Source organism: Leopardus geoffroyi, chromosome D2 (genome assembly GCF_018350155.1).
Source record: "Leopardus geoffroyi isolate Oge1 chromosome D2, O.geoffroyi_Oge1_pat1.0, whole genome shotgun sequence".
Classification (NCBI taxonomy): Eukaryota; Metazoa; Chordata; class Mammalia; order Carnivora; family Felidae; genus Leopardus; species Leopardus geoffroyi.
The window spans coordinates 53,055,524-53,081,641 of NC_059334.1; the positions used below are offsets into that span (position 1 = coordinate 53,055,524).

The 26,118-nt window shown below is 37.5% G+C and overlaps 1 protein-coding gene across 1 annotated transcript in view; it reads left to right on the forward strand.

Annotated features, from left to right (window-relative positions):
- Positions 1 to 26,118, forward strand: part of MARCHF5 (membrane associated ring-CH-type finger 5) — a 57,096-nt gene that overhangs the window by 7,953 nt on the left and 23,025 nt on the right. Inside the window, exon 2 of the mRNA XM_045438216.1 lies at positions 11,588 to 11,790. Coding sequence (XP_045294172.1) covers positions 11,588 to 11,790 — 203 coding nt within the window. The remainder of the gene's footprint in view (positions 1 to 11,587; positions 11,791 to 26,118) is intronic.

Here is a 26,118-nt window from a genome sequence, read left to right on the forward strand (position 1 = left end):
ATAGACACCTGCAATTTGAGTCTGTAAAGATAAACTTTACTGACAGTTTTATTAGATAACCATACTTACTTATTTAGTAAATAAATATGCTATTGAGAAACTTTTATTGGTAAAGTTTCCTCCCCTTTTTTCCATGTACTTTTAAAAAATAACCATATAAACAGTGGATGAGTCACAAATGAGCCCTATGATGTGAGGTTATCTTTGTCATCCATCCTTTCCTAACTGGTTTATGATATCTAGGTTTACCTTAAAATCCGCTCCAACTATGTTGGTGTTCTTATTGTCCATGATCATATGCTCATTTCTGTCTTGTTTATGCAATTTTTCTTAGTTTGAATACCCTTACTCTTTTCATTTCCCAATCCAGCTTAAATTCTCATCCGTAGTTATGTCCTTTTCATGAAACCATCTCAGCTGCGTCATACTGTCATCCTCACATTTCTATATAACTTATTACTCACATTGTAATATCTTTTCTTGGCACTTAATGTAGTCCTTGTGGCATCAAATAATGAATGTACTTAGTAGGTACTCAGAAACTGATTCAGGAGGAGATCTTGAATAATCTTAGGTTTTAGACAAACTAGCCATGTATTCCTTGAACAGTGTATAAAGCTTACTGTTAGGATCTGTACCTGGAAAAAAGTTACAGTTTTAAAATCATGTAGTATAAAATAATCTTTTGTAAAGGGTGGCATGTAAAGGGTACAGATTTAGTGATATTACCAATACTGTTGAGTCTACACATTTATTTTGAAGAATAACAATCTTTAGATTCATCATTTTTTTCTTCATATTGTGATAATAGTGATTTGTTCTTTAACCTTTGAGCCAATTGTGATAATTCCCAGATTTTCCTTTACTTTGTAAAGTAATGTGCCCCAACTTGCCAGGTGGGAAGGTGTAGAAGTAAATAGTGTGTACCTGAGCAAGCAGGAGGCATTTAAAGAGATAGTAGAAGGAAAAGAAGGGTGGAAGAAAATGAATTGAGAGGATTTGAATGAATATCTTATGCAGTGGTATTGGCCTATTGAAAACGTGTGTGTGGTGGGGGCGGCGGGGGGGAGGGGTGGTGATTAGGAATCCAGGACTTTTTCCACTGAATACCAGGGTGCCAAGCAGAATTTCCTTATGTGCTAATTTAGGTAACAAATTGCATCCATAACATCTAGCCATAGATGTAAAGTTGACACCGTCTTTGTCATCTTTTTTAAGTTTATTTATTTTGAGAGAGAGCAAGCTGGAGCAGGGTAGGGGCAGAGAGAGGTGGGGGGAGAGAGAGAGAGAGAGAGGGAGAGAGAGAGAGAGAGAGAGAGAGAGAGAGTTAGTTCTAAGCAGGCTCCGTGCTGTCAATGCAGAGCCCACTGTGGGGTTCAATCACACGAACGGTGAGATCATGACCTGAGCCAAAACCAAGAGTCAGACACTTAACTAACTGAGCCACTCAAGCACCCCAGACACCATTCCCGTCTTTATGAGTACCATTATTACTAGTGTTCATTTAGTGGTTTTATATATGGCAGGCAATGCTTATGTAGTTTCATGATCATTTGTTTAATCTTTTACAATAGGAGATCTTAACATTAAACCTTTTTAATGCTGACCATTCCTTTGGCAGACTGGTTAAGCCTTTGGGTTCCTGCTCAGAATGTTTTGAAAGAACACAAAAGAACACAAAATACATAGTATCAGAAATGAGAGGCGTCTGGGTGGTTCAGTCCATTAAGTACCCAACTTTTAATTTCAGCTCAGGTCGTGATCTTATCATTGGTGAGTCCAAGCCCTGTGTCAGGCTCTGCACTGGCAGTGTGGAGCCTGCTTGCAACTCTCTCTCTGCCCCTCCCTCACTTGCCCTCTCTCTCTTTCAAAAATAAACAAACAAACAAGGAAAATAAATGAAACCAATCAACCTGTTAAAAATCTGATACAGTAATATGAGCTTTATTTAATACCTTAAAATACAAGCTGTATTGGTTGGTCTGATAACTACATTCAAATTTGCAATGAGTAAATGTTATTTTGGGATCTGCACAGGTAGCTGTAAAATAATATGAAAATTTCTGGTCAATATACTGTAATTTCTAATTGCTGTACTGTTAATATTATTATGGTTTGCTTACATTCATCATTGGAGGAAAATTAAATTTTATTTAGAGGTTAGCAAAAATGAAGATGTAATTTCTTTCCCCATCCAAATTTTCTGGGATAAATTTTCATGGACCCCAGATTAAGAACCCCTGCCTTACAATACAAGAGATTCTGTTGTTACACCTATAATAAGTGGTAAACAGGGGTTTGAACTTGAACAGTCTGGCTCCACACCCCAAGTTCTTTGCTCCGTTATAGAACACCTTGAAGTTGCATGTCTTTTCCCCACAAGAGCTAGCTAAAGCTAGCTCTTTACCTTAGGAGAAAAAAAAAAATCTTGAGCATTTTACTTCTTGTTTAAATTAAAAACCACACTTGATCTTAGCCAAAAGGTTGAGAAGTGGTTTAAATTAAAAACCAAATAATTTTAAAATTTTTATGTTGGGTGTAAAATGAAATTTCATTTCTGTGTTATGGTGAATACAGTATTTGAGGTTTAAAAGAATAAAGAGGAATGACTATAGCAGAGATTCTCAAACTTTAGGTATTGTGATCACCTGTAGGGCTTGTTACAATGTCAGCAGTTCCTCAAAAAATTAAAAATGGAATACTGTGTGATCCAACAGTGCCACTTCTGGGCATATACCTCAGAGAATTGAAAGCAGGGTCTCAAATATTTGTACACCCATGTTCATAGCGGTGTTATTCACAGTAGCTAAATATGGAAGCAACCCAAGTATCTATTGAACAATGAACAGATAAGCAAAATGTGGTATATACATACAATGGAGTATTATTCAGCCTTAAAAAGGAAGGATATTTTGCAGTGTGTTCCAACATGGATGAACTTGGAGGACATTATGCTAAGTGAAATAAGCCAAAGACAAATACTAGATGATTCCACTTATTTGAGGTACTTAGAATAGTCAAAACCATGAAGACACTATAATGGTGGTTGTCAGGGACTAGGGAAAGGAGGATTGGGGAGTTGTTTAATAGGTACAGAGTTTCAGTTTTACAAGGTAAAAGAGCTACAAGAGAATGTATTTAATACCACTAAATTGCACACTTGAAAATGGTTAAGATGAGGGTGGGGGGTGCCTGGGTAGCTCAGGCAGTCAAGTGTCCAACTCTTAATTTCGGCCCAGGTCATGATCTCCCGGTCACGGAATTGAGCCCCATGTGTCAGGCTCTGCGCTGAGCGTGGAGCCTGCTTAAGATTCCCTCTCTCCCTCTATCCATCTCCCCCCCACCTCTCTCTCTCTCTCAAAAAAAAAAAAAAAAAAAGAATAGTGGGGTGCCTGGGTGGCTTAAACGTCCAACGTCGGCTCAGGTCATGATCTTGTGTCCTTTGAGCTCAAGCCCCATGTCAACCTCTGTGCTGACAGCTCAGAGCCTAAGAGCCTGTTTCTGATTCTGTGTCTCCTGCTCTCTGCCCCTCCCCCATTTGCTTTCTGTCTCTCTCAAAAATAAACATTAAAAAAATTTTTTTAATAGTTAAGATGATACATTTTATATGTATTTTACCACAATAAAAATTTTAAATTAAAAAAAATTTTTTAAGTTTATTTGGAGATAGAGGATGAGTGCTCTAGTGGGGGAGGGGCTGGGGGGGGTGGAAAGAAAATCCCAAGCAGACTCCACACTGCCAGCACAGAGCGTGGGGGAGGGGTGAACTCACAAACCATGAGATCATGACCTGAGCTGAAATCAAGAGTTGGACACTTAACCATCTGAGCCACCTAGGCTCCCCTAAAATGTTTTTGAATGATTTTTTTTAAATGTAGTATCAGGTCCCTCCCCGAGAGTTTCTGATTCTGTTGGTCTTGGGTGGCCTGAGAATTTGTATTTCTAGTAAATTCTCAAAAGATGTTTGTGCATCACATTGAATACCACTTTCTAAGAGATTGGAGGATTGAAGGTGGGTGGGGAATGACTTAAAGAGAGACTTAGAGGGGCGCCTGGGTGGCTCAGTCGGTTAAGCGTCCGACTTTGGTTCATGTCATGATCTCACAATTTGTGGGTTCGAGCCCCACGTCAGGCTCTGTGCTGACAGCTCAGAGTCTGGAGCCTGATTCAGATGCTGTGTCTCCCTCTCTCTCTGCCCCTCCCCTGTTCATGCTCTATCTCTCTCAAAAATTAAAAAAAATAATAACAGTAAAAAAAGAAAAAGAAACAAAGTTTGGTCTGAAATTACAACCTTTCTAGGGTGTGGACTTTGAAAAGTTTTTGGCTTTGTCCTTTGAAATGGGAAAGAGCCAGTTATTCTCACCTTTTAGGATATTCAAAATGTATCCCATAAATCATAACATTAAAATTGTAATAACTTGAATTCAAGTAGAATTGTTATATTGACCCTGAATGTAAATATTATGGTGTTATCAGTAAAAATTTTTAATTTGAAAATGTTGGGTTTTATCTTTTTTATCTGTGTTTATCTAAAAAATGACCTGATCCAGGGGCGCCTGGGTGGCGCAGTCGATTAAGCGTCCGACTTCAGCCAGGTCACGATCTCGCGGTCCGTGAGTTCGAGCCCCGCGTCGGGCTCTGGGTTGATGGCTCAGAGCCTGGAGCCTGCTTCCAATTCTGTGTCTCCCTCTCTCTCTGCCCCTCCCCCGTTCATGCTCTGTCTCTCTCTGTCTCAAAAATGAATAAAACATTAAAAAAAAAAAAATTTAAAAAAAGAAAAAATGACCTGATCCAGTAGCAAAATCAAGAACGTATTTTGCCCAGTGTAAAAAATAGAAAATCTTGCAAGATTCAAAGCACTTGCAGTAGAAATTAGGTGTATTTAAGACTTATCTGTTCAAGTTCTGAACAGTAGGGAACAAAGCTGTTGACAAAAAATACTGTGTGTATGTATAAAAGCTGTTTGGAGTTTATATCATATGATTGTTCTGGGGCCATCTCTTCTATCTAATTTTTCACACCATCAAGATTGTTTGAGTTGCACCTGTTGGGAAATCTGCCCCAGACTGGTTAAACTTAAAACCACACACACAGCTATAGGTTTATGTAAGTGAACAGTGTAAGAGTATATTTAGCTTTAAGCACAGCTTGATCCATGTCTCAAAGCCATCAGTTTCCATCTTTCAGCTTCCTCTGGTTTCTTTAGGCTGCACATGGTGGTTCTCTTGGCAGTAATACCATTACACCTTCATTTAGCCTCACACCTTCCTGCCTTAAAGCTCTGTAGAAAAGAGAAAACCTGTGTACCAGCTTTCCCAGCAAAAATTCTAAGATTCACTCTGATAATACCAGCTTCATGGGCCCAGCTCCAATCACTATAATTTGGAGTTAGGATACACCCTTAAACCAGTCTAAGGATTACTTTTCCTGGAGCTGGGGATAGGGGAGGACTAACTGCCTAAACCACATACAGGACTGATGGTAGAGGGAAGGGTGGGACATTGTTTGTTCCTTAAAAAGAGGAGAAATCGTGCTGTACATTCTTCTCTCTCATTCTAAGATCTTGAGAATAAACCTGTCATTTTCAGTCCCCTCTTTTTCTCACTATAAGAAGGCAGAGAATTAGAGAATAAATAGCTGAAATAGATTTCACCAAAAAGGGAGTAGGATAAGGGGAATCAGGAAAGCATAATTATAAGACCTTCTCAGCTGTTGTTCCTGGTCAGTCTATCAGAAGTTTTTAAAAAATGAGGAAAGAGGCGCCTGGGTGGCTCAGTTGGTTAAGCGTCCGACTTCGGCTTAGGTCATGATCTCTTGGTTTGTGAGTTCGAGCCCCGCATCCGGCTCTATGCTGATAGCTCAGAGCCTGGAACCTGTTCCGGATTCTGTCTCCCTTTCTCTCTGCCCCTCCCCCGCTCACACTCTGTGTCTCTCAAAAATAAATAAATATTAAAAAAAATTTTTTTTAATGAGGAAAAAAAGGATTCATACACATTCATATTTTGTTCCTTCCCCTCCTTTTTTCCAACCCTGAAGACTAGTAACTCTGTCTTATATAATATAGGCTGTTTGCCTAAAAACATTCATGTAACCATTTTTATTTTTATATGGTTATATATTCCCATCTATCTGGCCCTTATATCACAGACTGATGTTCTTTCCAAATTAAATAGAATAAACTCCTATATGTAGTAAGGTTGTAAATCAATAAATTCTTTAGAAATTAACATTTTCTGTAGTGTTACTTTTTTTTTTTTTTGAAGTGAACATAACCTCAAGATTTTAAAATATGAAGCTTAGGGGCGCCTGGGTGGCGCAGCCGGTTAAGCGTCTGACTTCAGCCAGGTCACGATCTCGCGGTCCGTGAGTTCGAGCCCCGCGTCAGGCTCTGGGCTGATGGCTCAGAGCCTGGAGCCTGTTTCCGATTCTGTGTCTCCCTCTCTCTCTGCCCCTCCCCCGTTTATGCTCTGTCTCTCTCTGTCCCAAAAAAAAATAAACGTTGAAAAAAAAATTTTTTTTTAAATAAAATAAAATATGAAGCTTAGAACTGGACCATGTGACATGTGGCCCTTTTATCTCCTCCCAGTTCAAAATGCTTGCCTCTCAATAGCCGGCATTCTCTTAGATCTGCAGTTGGGCTCAACACATTAAAGCCTCAGCACAGTCTTCTTTGTAGTTTTAGCCTTTTTCCGGAAAAACGGCTTAGGCTACCCACCATAGCCATTCTGCTTCCTGTCATAAACGCCGCTTTTCTTGGATAAAGAGAATCTTTGCCTTCCTTGTACTGTGTCACTTCATAGAGTTGGTGCTTGCAACACTTCTTGCAGAAAGTCCGGCAGGTTTTTAGGAATTCACCAGGGTTGCAAGAGCACTGTCAGCATACATAGTTCTATACTGTTATTTATATGAAAAAAGCACATATTTCTGACTTAAGCAAATCTAGTAAATGTCTCCTTCATAACGGTTTGCTTTCACCAATCTCTTTGCCTTTTTTTTTTTTTTCCTACCTGCCATTTTTCTATACCATCAGTTCTCAAACTTTACCTCAGGATCACCTTCAGAGAATTCAAGGCGCTTCTTCAGAGTTTCAGATTAAGTAGATCTGGGGTAGAACCAGAGAATTTGCAAGTTCCCAAGTGATCTTGAAACTGCTGGTCCAGGAAACTTTGTTTCAAGAATCTCTGTAATCATTTGTCCCTGCTTTTGCTAATTTCTACTATCACTCCTCCCTGAAGCCTTCTCTGATCTATCCAAATTGATCTTCAATTTCTTCTTAAGGTATACCTATGGTAATTTCTGGAACCTTATTAAATCTTCTGTTTGTTGGATGTGACCCCAGTTAATTTATAGGATTTTCCAAATAGATACAATCTTCCATTTATTTTATTTGTGCAGCCACATGGACCCAGTGAATACTCAGTAAATGTTGCTGGCAATGTCTCTAGTATTGTTAGAAATTTCCATTTCATATTTATCTGTATCTAAACTATAATTTTTAGATGAAGTGATTTAGTGTTATCAGAAGTTTCCTATTTGATCTCAAATGACCATCATCAGATTAACACTAACAGTTGAAATAAAGAGAAAATGGATGTGGTAAGTTGGTAGATGTTGAAAATCAGGCACACTTTTTTGAGAGTATTGGTATCAATAAGGTTTCTTTTAATATCTCATCTGTAAGATAATTTCAATCTGTATGAGGCTTAGCTTCAAAACCCAAATTTGTAAACTGTATGCTATCACTATGAATCAAACAAAACAAGGTTATTTGTGTTAACAGTTCTTATTAGGTTTAACTCCTAATGAGTTTCCACTGTAAATCACCGTTCAACTACCTTATCTACCGTAGTTGTGAAATTAGAAAACATCCGAAAGTGCTTGCTTTAAATGTCAGTTGAGTACCTTCTAAAAAGTAAAACTGTAAAAGTGTTTAGGAGTGAAATATACTGATGCCTCAACATTGAAGTACATCAAAAGTAAGAGTGATAAATGAATATGGAGTAAAGGACATATAAAGCAAAATTACAAGAATTATAGAATGTAGATATTGAGAAAAAGGGTAGTCACTGAACATAATAAAAAACATAATAAAATTTTAGGAAAGGGGCACCTGGGTGGCTCAGTCAGTTAAATGTCCCACTCTTGATCTTAGCTCAGGTCATGATTTGACAGTTGTCAAGATCGAGCCGAGCCCCCTGTCAGACTCTGCGTTGACAGCACGGAGCCTGCTTGGGATTCTGTCTCTCTGCCCCTCCCCTGCTTGTGCGCTTGCTCACTCTCACGCGCGCGCTCTCCCTCTCTCTCTCTCTCAAAATAAATAAATAAGGGGCACCTGGTGGCTCAATCGGTTGGGTGTCCACCGACTCCAGCTCAGGTCATGGTTCGTGGTTCGAGCCCCACGTGGGGCTCTGTGCTGACAGCTCAGAGTGGAGCCTGCTTCCAATTCTGTGTCTCCCTCTCTGGCCCTCCCCCCTCACGTTCTGTCTCACTTTCTCACTCAAAAATAAATAAACATTAAAAAAAATTTTTTTTAATAAATAAACTTTAAAAAATGTTTAAGAAAAATAAACTTACACTGACGAGAATTTGTGGGGAATATAGTTATACAAGTAATTGCATTAAATTGAAATATGAGATTGCCATTTATGTAGGTCTAAAACAGATGAACATAGGCAATTTCGTTTGGTTCAGCCTGGTACTAAGGTTCTGAGGAGATATATTTTTACGTTTTATTTTTTTCCTGGTGACTGAAATTGGGTTTATTCGATTCACCTTAATGCTGATTAATTATGCTGGTCTAGATGTACTTAGCTACATATGCTGCTCATTGTTGAAATGAAAATCTTAGAAGAACCTAGAACGTTTCTAGGTATTATGCCTGTTTTGTTATCACAACTGTATATCTCATTTCCCAGAGGTAAACAAATATAAAATTTCCTCAGTTGTGGGGCACATATATTCTAACACCTCAGTTAACCAAGTCTGTTTGCTTATACTTGTCATTTGAAATGTATGCAAAACTTTGTAAATTATATAGTTATACCCAGTCAAACTGTGGATAGTGATGATGGTTGTACAACAGTAAGAATGTACGTCATGCTACTGAACTATACTCTTAAAAGTTGTAAATTTTATGTATATTTTCCCACAATAAAATTTAAAAGATGGAGAGGAGGAAGGGGCACTTTTAGATAACCATAAGGTAGTATGAGAGCTGAGACAGCTTGACTGAGGTGGGTCATGGTGCTAAACAAACACTCCCTACCTCCCATTTTTACCTAGGTCGTATGAAACCTGATTGAATTTGAAAGCTGAATAAAGTCACAGTTTTGGATGTTGCTATGAATTAAGTATTTTTCCCCTGTTCTGGGGTGCTTGGCTGGCTCAGTCAGTGAAACATGCAACTCTTGTTCTAAGGGTCATGAGTTCAAGCCCCACAGTGGGCATGGAGCCTACTTAAAAAAAAAAAAAAAATAGGAAGTTTTCTTACCTGTTCTAATTGGAAGTTTTTAATTGGAGCACCCAGTTAAAATATATGTTGTTCTACAAGGACTGGAGACCTCATGAATCTACAGTACCTGACTAGTCTTTCCCATTGAGCATAGTTAAGCTAGTTCTGACAGAAGCAATTTATTTAATTAATGCAAAGTAGATGGACACCTGGGTGGCTCAGTTGGTTAAGTGTCCAACTTCAGCTCAGTTCATGATCTCAACTGTTGGTAGGTTTGAGCCCCCATGTCAGGCTCTGTGCTGGCAGCTCTGGAGCCTGGAGCCTGCTTCGGATTCTCTGTCTCCTCTCTCTGCCCCTCCCCTGCTTGTGCGTGCACACGTGCCCATGCACTCTCTCATTCTCTTTCAAAAATAAACATTAAAACATTTTTTAAAGTGCACAGTAGAGGGGCTCCCGGGTGGGTCAGTCAGTTGGGCGGCCGACTTTAGCTCAGGTCATGATCTCGCGGTTTGTGAGTTCTAGCCCCGCATCAGGCTCTGTGCTGACAGCTCGGAGCCTGGAGCCTGCTTCAGATTCTGTGTCTCCCTCTCTCTCTGCCCCTCCCCCATTCACGCTCTGTCTCTCTCTCAAAAAAATGAATAAATGTTAAAAAAAAAGTTTTTTTAAGTGCACAGTAGATAACAAGCTTCAGTTAGCAGTTTCTAATTGTACACACTTCAATGGGGGCAGGGAGAAGTGAATGGTCTCATGGAGTTAAACTGTATTTGCCGTAATGAAAATCAGTGCCAACTTGTGTCAATTGGGAGAAAAAATAATGAATTGCAATCTAATTCCACAAGAAAAAATTAGACTTCATGAGGTACTTTCTCTCTCTTTTTTTAAGTTTGAGAGAGAATCCCAAGCACGCTCCATCTCAGGGCTTGAACTCACAAACCTTGAGATCTTGACCTAAGCCGAAATCAAGAGTCGGATGCCCAAGTGACTGAGCTACCCAGGTGCCCCTAGACTTCAGGTATTCTTAAAAGCAAAATGGGGGGTGGGTGGCACCTGGGTGGCTCAGTCAGTTGAGCCTTCTCTTGATTTTTGGCTCAGGTCATGATTCCAGAGTTGTGGCATAGAACCCTACATCAGGCTCCCTGCTGAGCAAGGAGCCTGCTTGGGATTCTCTCCCTCTGCACCTCACCCCCACTTGCACACATGCGCACACACTCTCTCTAAGAAAAGCAAAATGGGAAACATTTTTTTCTAACTTTTTTAAAGTTTCATTTATTTTTGAGAGAAAGAGCACTTGTGAGTGGGGGAGGGGCAGAGAGGGGGAGAGAATTTCCAGGAGGCTCTAAGCTGTCAGCATAGAGCCTGATGTGGGGCTCAATCTCAGGGACCTGTAAGATCATGACCTGACCTGAAATCAAGAGTTGGATGCTTAACTTACTAAGCCACCCAGGCACCCCTGGAATATGTTTTAAAATTAACCGTCTCAATTGAATTTTTAATATAAACATCTCAGAGTTGAGACTTCTAGATTTCAAATATAATAAATATAACTCCACAGAAAAAAGAAAGTCATTCATACTTGAAACACGTAGGGCCAAATTTACTATATTACTATCCTAAAACAGTTTATCCTGATGTCTTTATCTCTTCCCCCTTTATTTTTTTAAGACTTAATAATCCCCTCCGTTGAAAATTGAATGAGACCATAGTGAAATTATTTGTATAATCCTTTAGTTTTCCAAGTTGAAGAGGTTTAGTGTTGTTGAAGTGGGGAAAACACTGAATTTCACATATTTCTCTGCTTACCCAAAGAATTATTAGGGTCTTCTAAAACAAAAGCAGCTTGAGGGTTGTCTTTTTGCACTCTGATTCATAAGAGAAGGTGAAGAATTATTGGAAAGATGGAGGGAATTACATAAAAGGAAAATTCAGAAAACAAGATTCTGCAGAAGAATATAAGGAAAAACCAAAAAGAAGAAACTCCAACTGGAAATCTATTGATTGTTTTGTCACCTTGGTATTTGAATGTAAAGTAGAGGTTCTATATTATAACATAGTAGGCTTATCTCATTAAGTGAGTGCTGCGGTGGAAGGGAGGCTGGGGTCATAAAGATAACGTCATTATTTCTCTTTAATTTACAGAAGTTGCTGGGTGTGTTTTGCCACTGATGAAGATGATAGAACAGCTGAATGGGTGAGACCATGCAGGTGCAGAGGATCTACAAAATGGGTTCACCAGGCTTGTCTACAGCGTTGGGTAGATGAAAAACAAAGAGGAAACAGTACAGCCAGAGTGGCATGTCCTCAATGCAATGCTGAATACTTAATAGTTTTTCCAAAGTTGGGTAAGCAGATCATGAAAAAACAACAAAGATATATGTGATGTTGTTTTTTAACTGTATGATCTCAGGTTTATTTAAAAGTGACCCATCTCTTTGCTTTTTTGTAAATTTCTCTATTCCCTTTCTGTTATCTCCTCTCTAAATGTTATTTTTTTGTTTTGCTAATAGTTTACATTATCCTTAATATATCCTCAAATCCACCCATTTGTCTGTGTATTAAATGTTTTTATTTTGGTTGAGTGGGTAAAAAACTGGGACATCTGACTCTGTGGATAAAATCAAATAACAAAACTATAATAAAGAGCTGACCAGAAGAGCCTTATTCTTTGGAGACCATTGATGTATGAGAAAGAAAACAACAATGTGTTCTTTCTAATACTTATCCTTAATTCTTCTATTAAGGAATAAAAGGGAAGTTAAAGACTTAATAGACAGTGTTAATCTCATTTTTGGATTCCAATTTATGTGGTTATCCTTCATGAAAACAACTTTCTTCTTTCTGCAACTTGGGCAGGGAAGTAATAACCAGACATCTTTTAGAATGGGGCTAGCATTGAAAAAAGTAGAGCAGATGATTTAAAGGAGCTGTAAGTAAGGCTGATATTTAGTTACCACGTTCCATTACAGCCACGTGATTATGGTGTCTCTGGTGTTTAGGTTATACCAGTTATTAAACATTTTTAATATCACCTTGGCTATAATAGGTATATGAAGGCAGTTCAGGTTCTGGGAAGGTCATGGAAAGAATGACTTTCAAGGGGAGTAGGGTTCAAGGAGAAATTGAAATAATTATTAGATTTGTTTTTCCTAGAGGCTATACATACTGAAGTAAGACCCTCTTTTATTTTATTTTTTTTAATGTTTATTTATTTTTGAGACAGAGACAGAGCATGAACGGGGGAGGGTCAGAGAGAGAGGGAGACAGAATCTGAAACAGGCTCCAGGCTCTGAGCTGTCAGCACAGAGCCCGACACGCGGCTCGAACTCACGGACCGTGAAATCATGACCTGAGCCCAAGTCGGACGCTTAACCGACTGAGCCACCCAGGCGCCCCAAGACCCTCTTTTAAAAAAAAATAAAAATAGGCAATGTAAATGCAGATAATGAAGTGCTTTTCTAATGTGAGAAGTTTAATAATAAGGGTAAACAAAATTTCCCTAGCATAATTCATAGGAAGAAATAATAGCTTCTTATAAATGGAAAGTAGTAGAGAAAGTAGTGTTTCTCAAACATTTGGAATTTGTGGACCACACGATGGGTCTTCAAATATACCATGGATTTTAAATAAAGACAAAAGAGTAAGTCACACATCTCCATTATACAGTTGACTCTTGAACACAGTCATTAGGGGTACTAACACTGTGCAGTCAAAAATTCACCTACAGCTTTTGATTCCCCTAAAACTTATCTACTCATAGCCTTGCTGCTAGCATAAACAGCCAATTCACTTATGTTTTATATGTTATATGTATTATATACTGTATTCTTACAATAAAGTAAGCTGGAGAAAAGCAAATGTTAAGAAAATTATGATAGAAAATACATTTATAGTACTGTACACTGAATTTATCCCCAAAAATCCACTTATAAGTGGAGCCATGCAGGTCAAACCTGTGTTAAGAGTCAACTAATAATATTAAAGCAGTATTCTAAAGTAATTGAAACATCAGGAAAAGCAATTAATTACTGCTGTATTCTTTCACCATACTGATACCTAGCTCACTAAAATCAAAGTTAAGCTTTCATATTTAACTTTTTTTTCCAACTCTTTAATTCTAATCTCACTTTTCAACTATAGGTTTTTGGGAATAGGAAGTATAGGATGATTCTGTTAGGTGTTTTAGATATTTATATTTGGATGGATACAAAAATTACAGGAATTCTCATCGAAAACTACATACAGTGTTAGGTGAGGCACTGAGTTGACAAATGAGTGGCACTCAGCAGTGACACTGAATATTTGGAAGGTGGCACTGGTAAATTTCTCCTTTTGGTTGTATTCATTTCTAAAAAGTTTTTAGGTCTAGTGTGATGATTGAATATGACTGTTAGGTATACCTAATACTAAGACATTGATTTTTTTCTGCCACAAGGAGAGAAAATGGCTAGATGTTGGAAAGGTCAGACTTCTTTTGGTTGAGGCATTTGTATCATGATTTGCTCTTTATATACCTTAAGAATTTTGCCCTCAAATGACAAGTTCACGCTATTCACTCTGCTGTTGGCCATGGAGATCTGCCACTTGAGTAAACCATAGATAATCATAGAAATTATTTACTGACTATCATTTTCGTGAAAAAAAGTTTGTATACTTCATTTGAATAGTTTTTATTAGCATTCTTTTCTCTTGACGAGATAACATGCTGAAGATACCTGCTCAAGGGCTGCAGTTTGAATTATGTTCATAGTTTGCCATGCAATTTTTTTTGTAACATTTTTTTTTAATTTACATCCAAATTAGTTAGCATATAGTGCATCAATGATTTCAGGAGTAGATTCCTTAGTGCCCCTTACCCATTTAGCCATGCAGTTTTTAACACTAACTCAAGAATAGGCGGCTTACTAGCAAATGCCAGCTGTTGTCGATAAATGAAGCCATGTGTGAATTGGCTTTCAGGTGCCATACTCTTGTTACACACATGGCTAGTCCTCTTGCTTGGCCATACTGATCCCAGTATACCTTTTCAAGTCAAGGTTCAAAAATAATTTTTGGTTAAAAGAAAATCCCTTCTGTTTCATGTTTTCACTGATAATCAGTTAAAAGTTGCATATATTTCTTGATTTACATGGTGTATATGCCATGAGTTGATTCATATTCTGAACACTAGTGGTTTCTTCCAGCCATAAAACAAAATATTTAAGAATATACATCTGTAATAGTAATTGTTCTTCCTTACTGTGTACCAAACAAATGTCCAGTAGTGTCATCTGATGATAGAATTTTGCCAGCAGATTGTTTTCTTTTAGCATATTCGTGATTAATGTTTCACTAACCATTTATGCCTGTTTTTGTTAAAGTAAGTTGGAAGTTCCTTTGACTACAGTTTTTATCTTTGTTTTCAGTGACAAAATTCATAATGCAGGCTTTGATCGCAGGCTGGAGTGGTTGAAAATTCTGTGAATGCTTCAGTGGCTTCTCGTCCCTGTTTTATAATGTTTCAGTCCCTGTTTAATAATGTGTTACAGTACAATGGGAACAAGGAGGTCTTCTGTGCAAACTAATTCTAATTCACTGGCCACAGTCCATTCCAAGATCACATTATTTAAACTCTGATAGTATATCATTTATCATTTATGACATTCTGAGTTAAATGTATTTTTATCACTTTGCTCTTCAGTGAACCTTTGAGGCATTGATTCTTTTTCTTAAATTTGAGATTTAACACATAATAATAACAAAATACATGTTTAACCAATGTGAACAGTTCTCATGATGTGAAGCTTTGTTAGCCAAAACAGTCTCCTCTTAAGTATCCTTGTAGAGTATGTGTGACCCTGGAAACATAACAGTTAAAGACTTAAAAGAATTTTCTTTAAAGTCCTTATCTTTTCAAATTTGGGAAATGTTTGGTGATCAAAATTTTTACTTTTTCATCAAATTGTCTGTAGACCAGTTGATAGAGTAATCGCCTGGGACTATACCACTGGTCTCCAAATAACACGTGAGAGACACTGACTAGACAAAGGAATACTAGAGAAAAAATGCAGAGGAAGAGGTGACCGTTAAAGTTCTGTGAGATGATCTTTGTATAACAGGTTTTATAAGTTTTACATGGATTTAGCCTCAGTCTAGCTGGCTAGCTGCATCAGTGGTGGCCACAATGGAGGGGTGGTGGCAAGTGTGTGTTAATTACTGATAGGGAATATATTGTGTTTGGTTATGAAAACCTTAAAAGATCCATCAGACTCATTCCTCTCACGATTTGCCACCCATCTTATGGTTTCTTTCTCCTAGTGAGTTAGGCTGGTTACATGTATGCAATTACTTAAAAACTGCTAGAAGTGTGGTCTGAGAACCAGCAATATTGGAATCATCTGAGAGCTGTTAGGAATGAAGAACGTCGGCCCCTCCTCCCACCCATCCCCAGTTTGAATCAAAATCTGCATTTTTATGACATCATCAGATAAGTTATGTACATGTTAAATTTAAGAAACATTACTTTAAAACATGAAGGGAATACCAGCTGAAAAAAGGTTTGTCTTTTATTAAAGCATATCCATGAAGTTTAAGACCAGGTAGTATTCTTGTTTAGCCAAACAGAAGAGTTCAAAGGGCAGTTCTTGATTCCCAGGAGAGTACCAGAGACTTTCACATTAGATTCTTTTTCTTTCTTTCAACAACATTTTTATAGTTTTCAGTGTGCAGGTCTTTTGTTTTATAAAGTTTATTCCTAAGTATTTCACTCTTTCTGATGCTATATTATATATATTGAATTATTTTATTTTCAGATTGGTTATTCAGATGTATCAAAATAGATTTTTGTATTTTAATCTCATGTCGTAAAACTATGCTGAACTCATTTAATGGTTCTGATCATTTTTAAGTGGATTGCTTTGCATTTTCTTTATACAGGATCATGTCATCTGTGAATAGAAAGAGTTGTACTTCTTCTTTTACAGTCTGTTTGCTTTTATTTTATTCTCTTGCCTAATTGCTCTGGCTGCAACCTCCAGTACTTCGTTTAGGACAGACATCCTTGTCTTGTTTTTGATCTTAGGAGAAAAACAGTCTTTTGCTCTTACGTATGTTATCTCTGAGCTTTTCATCTGGCTTTCATCAAATTGAGAATGTTTCTTCTTTTCCTTATTTGTGGAATGGTTTTACCATGCAAGGGTAAATACTTTTTCTGAGTCTGTTGAGATGATTGTGTGTTCTTTTTCCTTTATTATTATGGTATAATACAGTGATTGATTTTCATATGTTAAACCACTTTCCTTTCGTGGACAAATTCCCAAATTCCTCTTGATCGTGGTGTTTAATACATTTTATTTCCTTATTTATTTTTAGTTTATTTTGAGAGAAAGAGAAAGCAAGTGGAGGAGGGGCAGACAGAGAGGGAAAGAGAAAATCCCAAGCAGACTCTGACATGAGACTCAGTCTCACAAACTGTGAGATCATGACCTGAGCAAAAATCAAGAGTTGGATGCTTAACTGCTTGAGCTACCCAGGCACCCCTAATACACTTTAGATATTGCTGAATTTTGTTTGCTAGTATTTTGTTAAGGATTTTTCTGTCTGTAGTCGTAATGGATATTTGTTTGTGGTTTTCTTGTGATTGCTTTCACTGGTTTTGGTTTTGGGATAATCCAGGTCTCATAGAATGAGTTGGGATGTGATCCCTCCTCTTACATTTTTTGGGAAGAGTTTGTGAATGATTGGTCATTAATTCAAATGTTTGGTGGCAGTGAAGCCATATATAGTCCTGGGCTTTTCTTTATAAGAAGTTTTTGGATTACTAGTTCAATCTTTTCACTTGTTACAAAGTGTTGTTCAGATTTTCTATTTTTTTATCGAGTCGGTTTCGGTAGTTTGTGTCTTTCTGGGAATTTATTTCATCTAGATTATCTCATCTGTTGGCATATGATTGTAGTATTCTTTTATAATCCTTTTTATTTCTGTAAGGTTAATATCAATGTCCCCACTTTCGTTCATAATTTTAGTAATTTGAATCTTTTTCTTCTTTCTTGGTCAGTCTAGTGAAAGGCTTGTCAGTTTTGTTGATCTTTTTAAAGACCCAAATTTTGGCTTCATTGATTTTTCTCCATTTTTCCATTTTCTATTTCATGTGTTTCCACACTAGTCTTTATTATTTCTGTTTGGTTTGGGTTTAGTTAGCTTTTCTTTCCTAGTTTCTTAAATTTTTTTTCCAGTGTTTGTTTATTTTTGAGAGACAAAGTGTGAGCTGGGGAGAGGCAGAGAGAGAGAGAGGGAGACACAGAATCTGAAGCAGGCTCCACGCTCTGAGTTTTCAGCACAGAGCCTGACATAGGGCTCCAACTTAGGAACCATGAGATCATGACCTGAGCCAAAGTCGAATGCTTAACCAACTGAGCCACCCAGGTGCTCCTCTCTTCTAGTTTCTTAAAGTAAGTTAGGTTATTGGTTTAAGTTTTTGGTTTTTTAGTAGACTTAATTTTTTAGAGCAGTTTTAAGTTCACAGCAAAATTGAGAGGAAGGTACAGAGATAGCCTTATATTCCTTGCCTCTTCGTATGCATAGCCTTCTGCATTATCAGCATCCTTCACCAAAGTGATACATCTGTCACAGTTGGTGATACTTCATTATATTATTGACACTTTATTATCACCCAAAGTCCATAGTTTACATTAGGATTTGCTTGACGGTTGTATATTCTTCCAAATGTATGATGACATATATCCAACATCATAGTATAATACATAATATATTTATTCCCCTGAAAATCCTCTGTGCTCCACATATTCATCTCTCCCTCCTTCCTATCCGCTGGGAACCACAGATCTTTGTACTACCTCCATATTTTTACCTTTTTCAGAATGCCATATAAATGTAATCATACGGGATGCATTTAGATTAGCGTTTTTAGATTGGCTTCTTTCACTTAGTAATATATATAAAATGTCTCCGTGTCTTTCATGGCATGATAGTTCATTTCTTTTTAGCACTGAATTATATTCCATTGTCTGAATGTACACAGTTTATTTATCCATTCATCTACTGAAGGACATCTTGCTTTCTTCCAGGTTTTGCATTTAAAAATAAAGCTACAGTAGGGGCACGTGGGTGGCTCAGTCGGTTAAGCGTCTGACTTCGGCTGAGGTTATGATCTCATGGTTGTGGGTTCAAGCCCTGTATCAGGCTTTGTGCTGACAGCCCAGAGCCTGCTTTGGATTCTCTGTCTTCCTCTCTCTGCCCTTCCCACCTGTGCTCTGTCTCTCAAAAATAAATAACAGTAGGGGCGCCTGGGTGGCGCAGTCGGTTAAGTGTCCGACTTCAGCCAGGTCACGATCTCGCGGTCCGTGAGTTCGAGCCCCGCGTCAGGCTCTGGGCTGATGGCTCAGAGCCTAGAGCCTGTTTCCGATTCTGTGTCTCCCTCTCTCTCTGCCCCTCCCCCGTTCATGCTCTGTCTCTCTCTGTCCCAAAAATAAAAAAAATAAAAATAAATTAAAAAAAAAAAAAAAGAAAACTTTAAAAAAATAAATAAATAAAATAAAATAAATAACAGTAGACATCTATGTACAGGTTTTTGTGTGGACACAGGTTTTCAGTTGATTTAGGTAAATACCAAGGAGCATGTTTGCTGGATCATGTGGTAGGAATATGCTTAGTTTTGTAAGAAACCCAAACTGCCTTTCACAGTGACTGAAATTTTGCATTTTTACCAGCAATGAGTTCCTGTTGCTCTGTATCCTTGTCAGCATTTGGTGTTGTCAATGTTTAGGATGTTAGCCATACTAATAGATGTTTAGTGGTATCTCATTGTTTCAATTTGCAATTCCCTAATGATACATAGAACATCTATTCATGTACTTATTTACAATCTTATATCTTTGGTGAAGTGTCTGTTAAATATTTTGATCTTTTTAAAATCAGATTCTTTTGTTCTATTGATTTTTTTTTTAATTTTTTTTCAACGTTTATTTATTTTTGGGACAGAGAGAGACAGAGCATGAACAGGGGAGGGGCAGAGAGAGAGGGAGACACAGAATTGGAAACAGGCTCCAGGCTCTGAGCCATCAGCCCAGAGCCTGACGCGGGGCTCGAACTCCCGGACCGCGAGATCGTGACCTGGCTGAAGTCGGACGCTTAACCGACTGCGCCACCCAGGCGCCCCTGTTCTATTGATTTTTAAGTGTTTGTATATTGTGGACAAAAGTCCTTTATCAAGTTATGTCTTCAAATATTTTTTCTCCGTCTGTAGCTAGTCTTCCTGTTCTCTTGATCTTTCTTCTTTTTTAATGTGGTCATTTACAGCTATAAATTTCCGTCTAAGGACTGCTTAGCTTTCTTCTTTGACTCACTGATTATTTAGGAGTGTGTTGTTTTAAGTTTCACATACCTATAAACTTGCCAGTGTCCTTCTGCTATTGACTTCCAATTTTATTCTATTTTGATACAAAACCATACTTTGATTTCTGTCCTTTTAAATACATTAAGGTTTGTTTTATGCCCTGACATGATTTATTCTGGCAAATGTTCCATGTACACTTGAAAAGAATGAGTATTCTGTTATTAGATATAGCGTTCTGTAAATATCTCGTTTGGTTCATAGTATTTTCAAATAGTCTCTATTTCCTTGTTGATCTTTTACCTATCCTTCATTGAAAGTGGGATATTGGGGCTCCTGGGTGGCTCAGTCGGTTGGGCATCTGACTTCAGCTCAGGTCATGATCTCACAGTTCATAAGTTCGAGCCCCGCGTCGGGCTCTGTGCTGACAGTTCAGAGCCTGGAACCTGCTTCTGATTCTGTGTCTCCCTCTCTCTGTGCCCCTCCCCCACTCACACTCTGTCTCTCAAAAATGAAGATTAAAAAAAATTTTTTTTTCTTTTAAAAGAAAGTGGGATATTGAAGTCTCCGACTATTGTTGAATTGTCTGTTTCTCCAGTTCTGTCCGTTTTGCTTTATTTATTTTAGGCTTTATTGTTAGATGTATATATGTTCCAAATTGTGCTGTCTTACTGATGGATTGTCCCTTTTACCATTATAAAATTTCCTTTTTTGTTTCTAATAATTTTTGTCTTAAAGTTGATTTTAACTGATGTTAGTGTTGCCACCTTTGCTATTTTATGTCTTAATATATTATTGGTATATACTTAGATTACTTTTTTTTTTTTTTTCCCTAAGGCTCCATGCCCAACATGGGGCTTGAAGTCAGGACCCTGAGATTATTTATGTTCTACCAACTGAGCCAGACAGGCACCCCCTTAGATTCCTCAAGTTAAATTATTACTAGTTTTGTTCTTCTTTATTGTTACTCTCAAGTAAACATTAATTCAAACTTCTGTATAGAGTTGAAGATAACAGTCACCCTCAAAAAGTAGTTAGCAAATATTAAGTGAAGTGTAAAACTTAGGGAAAGATATTCACTACAGATGATGAAGGATGACTCCTGGGAGAAACCTTTCCTAGAGAACCCACCAAATAAAATTTATTTTGTAATGTTACTTTATTAATAATAATAATAATAGTGATATCAATAGCTGTCATTTGCTAACAGGCTCCTACTATTTGCCAGACACTTTGTTGTCACTTTGCCTATGCTCTTTTATTTAAACTTCTCAAAAGCTCTGCACAGTTAGGTAAGAACAAATTCAGCAAATTTATTTAATAGAATCCCGTGGGCTTCTAGCGAGTAAGTGAAGGAGCCAAGATTTTAAACTACTGAATTTCTTGTTACTGTCACTCAGTGTGAGTCAGCTACCAGGTCATATATGAATAAGAAGTAGTTTCAGGTACTGTAAGAAGGAATAGGGATGGTGTGAATTTGAATTTACTTGAGATACTGCTAATAAATTATTTTTATTATTTTCAGTGATTTGATGCTATTAGAATTGAAGGAGAAACATGACCAAGAAGCAAAATGATGGCTAGATGCTTGCACCAAAAAATCTATTCTCTTTTTTCTTTGTGTCCACATTTACCCTGCTGGACACGGCAAAAGATAGCAAATGTGTGAAAGAAAAGATGCCCCAACGAGAGTATCTCTTAATATTTTCTTTTGTCTCTTTTAAATGTTTCAGTTTACTTTATATATTTTCCCTCTAGATAATACATTCTCATGGACCAAATTCAAAAGAGTAGGGTGTGCAATGAAAGTCTTTTTACCACGTTCACCAGCCAAAATGCTGGTAAGTTTCTTACTCAGAGGCAACCATTGTTAGAAGTCTCAGTGTTTCTCTTTTTTTCCTTCTTCTCTCTCCCTCACCTCACCCCACCCTTGAAAAGCTATAAATATTAGGATAGAGTTAAAAGAATAAACAAGAGATAGGAAAATACCCAAGGATCAGCAACTGTGTGAAACTATTTCCACTCCTAGGCCTGAAAGTGCAGGGAAGGGAAGCTATTAACAGAACTTGACAAGAGCTTTAGCAGGAGCTGTTTAACAGGATCTATGGTCTTAGAGAAAGAAATACAAACTGCCTAGAGTGAGGGAAGCACTTTTACCACCCTCTGATTTTCTCGCCATTCCACTTACTGTTCAGACACATCAGAAGCTAGAGGGCAAGTTTGCCTGGAAGATGCAGTTTGGCGAATTGTGCGCAAAGCAGGGTGGAGAAAGATGAGTAAATATGAAGAGGCAAACACGATATTGAGCACAATTAGATTATATGTCAAAATATTCTAGACAAATACGCTACATATTATGTTCTGTATTTTTTTTCTTAGCAATATATGGAAGATGCCACTTTATATTAGTGTATAAAGAGCTTTTTCTTTCTTTACAGTTATATAATATTCCATTGCAGATGTGTAAATAAACAGTCTCCTGTTGATGGGCATAAAGGCTGTTTCTAATCTTTTACTACTACAAACAGTGCTGTCATAAACAACTGTGAAATAATTTTATGCACACATGCAAATATATCTAAAATAAATGACTAGAGTAGAATTGCTGGGTCAAAGAGTACATGCATTTATAACATTAATAGATATCACCAAATTGGCTTTTGTAGAGATTATACCTATTTAATCTTCCCAACAGTGTATTGGTGTGCCTGCTTTTCCATTGCCTTTGCCAGCATGCTGCTATCAATGTACAGAACTAATTATATCTGCTGCCTTAACATTGATCAAAGCTCAGCAGACTGTTCACTCAGGTATTTTTTTCTCTTTTATTATAAAATATTTTGTTGAAAAAGATTATATCATAACTACATATGAGAAATAAAGACTAATAAACCATCACTTGTTCACCTACTCCTCAGGTTTAGAAATAAAATTTCCTTGTGAGTTCAACACTTTATCATTAAGTAATGACTATTTTATCTACAATAATGCTTTTTTTTGTCTTACACTTGTGTATAATATAGACATGATAATATAGAATAGACCTAGCTACACCATCTTTTTTTTAAATCAACTTTTAGGACAGTTTCTGATTTATAGAAAAATTATAAAAATAGCAGAGTTCCCATACATCCCACATCCAGTTTCCTCTATTATTAACGTCTTATTGTGGTACATTCGTTATAATTAGCCAATATTGCTACATAGTTATTAATTTAAAGTCCATATTTTATTCAGATTTCCTTAATTTTACCTAATATCTTCATTCTGTTCCAGGATACCACATTACATTTAGTCATGTCTCCGTAGGCTTCTCTTGGTTGTAACAGTTTCTCAGACTTTTCCTTGTTTTTGATGACCTTGACACATTTGAGAAGTAATGGTCAGATGTTTTGTAGAATGTCCCCCAATTCAGATCTGTTTGATGTTTTTCCCATTGTCTGTTGAGGTTATGCGTTATAGGGAACAAGACCACAGAGGGGAAGTGCCATTTTCATCATATCATAGCAAAGACAAATACTGTCAACGTTACTTATCACTGGTGATACTGACCTTGGTCATCTGGCTAAGATGGTGTTTGTCAGGTTTTTCCACTGTAAAGTTACTCTTTTCCTCCTATATATCAGCTTTTTTTTTTGATGATGTTGTATTTGCCTGTTTATCTTTCCTTATCCTTTTATTTTCAGTTCTGTGTTTTTACACTTCTTGTGATACTGATAGAGTTGGGTTTTTACTGTTACATTTTGTGTGTTCCATTTGTTCTACTTTTCCCTTCTCCCTTTTCTTGGCCATCTTCCGGATTGAAGTGTTTTTCCCTCTGATACTGTATTTTCCCCTGTAGCAATTATTTTTAAGTTTATCTATTTTGAGAGAGCAAGCAGGGGAGGGGCAGAGAGAGAGGGAAAGAACAAGAATGCCAAGCAGCCTCCTTGCTGACAGCACAGAGCCTGATGCAGCATTTGAACTCACAGACCATGAGATCATGACCTGAACCAAAACCAAGAGTTTGACCCTTAACTGACTGAGCCACCCAGGTGCCCCCCCCATACTAAATTTTAGGTTTTATGCTTTTTTCTTTTTTTTTTTTTTAATTTTTTTAAATGTTTATTCATTTTTTGAGAGAGAGACAGAGTATGAGCAGAGGAGGGACAGAGAGAAGAGGAGACCCAGAATCTGAAGCAGGCTCCAGGCTTTGAGCTGTCAGCACAGAGCCCAACACATGGCTCAAACTCAAACCGCAAGATCATGACCTGAGCAGAAGTCAGATGCTTAATGGACTGAGCCACCCAGGTGCCCCTCTTTTTTTTAATTTTTTTTTTTAATGTTTTATTTATTTTTGAGAGACAGTATGAACAGGGGAGGGGCAGAGAGAGAGAGGGAGGGAGACACAGAATCTGAAGCAGGCTCCAGGCTTTGAGCTGTTAGCACAGAGCCCAGTGTGGGGTTAGAACCCACGAACCATGAGCTCATGACTGAGCCAAAGTTGGAAGTTTAATTGACGAAGCCATCCAGGCACCCCTGTGCTTTTTTTCCGCCCATTCTTCTAGAACTCTGATTAGAGTTATGTTAGACATTTCTATTTTCTTTTATGGATTTTCATCTTTTGGTCTCTGTGCTGCAACATTATAATTTCTTCTTAACTGTTACCCAGTTCTTAAATTCTCTCTTCATAATCTGCAAGGGGTTTTGTTTTCTGTAAGTTCTAGTTTTTTTTTTAAATGCACCTGGTGATTGTTTATAGTCTCATGTTTTTTGTTCATTTATAAGTTACTTTGTATTTTATTTTACAGTTTTTTATGTTTGGGTTGATAATTCCATTATCTAAAGTCTTTGGTAACCTAAACTGTTGTTTTCTTCTGGCTCTTGTTCATGATGCTTCATTTCACTTGAGTGTGGGAATTAGGTGCACATTTGTGTTCATATTTGTGGACTGGATATCCTGAAGGTGAAAGAACTCCAGAAAGGATTTGCATTTGGGATTTCTCCCTTAGCACAGACAGATTTCTAACCTGAAATCTGCATGCCAGTTGACTATGGTTACAGATTTTTAGAAGAAACTGTCCTCATCATACTTTTCTTTTTTCAAAAAAAATTTTTAATGTATTTATTTTTGAGAGAGTGAGCAAGCTGGAGAAGGGCAGAGAGAGAGACAGAGTCCCAAGCAGGCTCCATACAGTCAGCACAGAGCCTGATGCGGGACTCAAACCCACGAACCAGGAGATCATGACCTGAGCTGAAACCAAGAGTCAGACGCTCAACTGACCGAGCCACCTGGGCACCCCTACTTTTCTTCTTGAAGATAAGATAGTTTTCTTTGTTGGCTCACTTTGTTGTCATGTGGATTTTTCTGGCTTACCCTTTCACTCATGGTTCATATAACCCTTAGAGTCAGCTCTCCAGCTTTGTATGGACCTAAGGCCTAGTGTGACTTGTAAACCCCAGTATTTTAGCTTTTCCCTTGTAATTTTTTCATTAAATAAAAAAATAATTTATCATCATAGAATTTCCCATTTTATGGATTTTGTTATTATGGCCCAAGAATACTTGGGTAATATGTTGCTGTATCCCTTACATTTCTTATAATGGTGGTTAGATCTCATCAGTGAAGTTAAATACGATTTTTTTTTTGCAAGAATATTTCATAGTCCTGTGTACTTCTTACTACATCACAACCTGAGGCATATAATGTGTAGTTGTCTTTCAAAGAGGACATATTACAACTGACATGTCGGGAATACAAAGAATCCTGACAGACTTCTATGAACAATTGTAGCCAACAAATTGGATAACCTAGAAGTAAAGGTTAAATTCCTAGAAACATACCATCTAACAAGACCAAATCATGAAGAAATAGAAAATGTGAACAGGTCAACAGCAAGGAGATTATAAACCTCCCAACAAAAAAACCCAGGGCCAAATCGCTTCACTGGTGAATTCTACCAAACATGTAAGGAAGAATCAATGCCAGTCCTTCTTGAACTGTTCCAAAAATTGAAAAGGAGAGAAATTCCCAAATTCATTTTATGAGCCCTGATATCAAAGCCATATAAGGCTTACAAGAAAGGAAAACCACAAGCCAGTATTCTGCTGAATATAGATGCAGAAATTCTCAACAAAATGCTAGCAAACCAAATTCAACAGCACATTAAAAGGATCAAACACCATGGCCCAATGGGATTTATCCTTGAGATGGTTCGGCATCTGTAAATCAGTGCGAATCACCACATTAATAGAATGAAAGATAAAAATCATGATTATGATTATCTCAGTAGAGATCCCTGCCGAAATCCCAGTCACCTTTTTTGCAGAAGTAGAAAATATAATCTTAAAATTTGTATGGAAC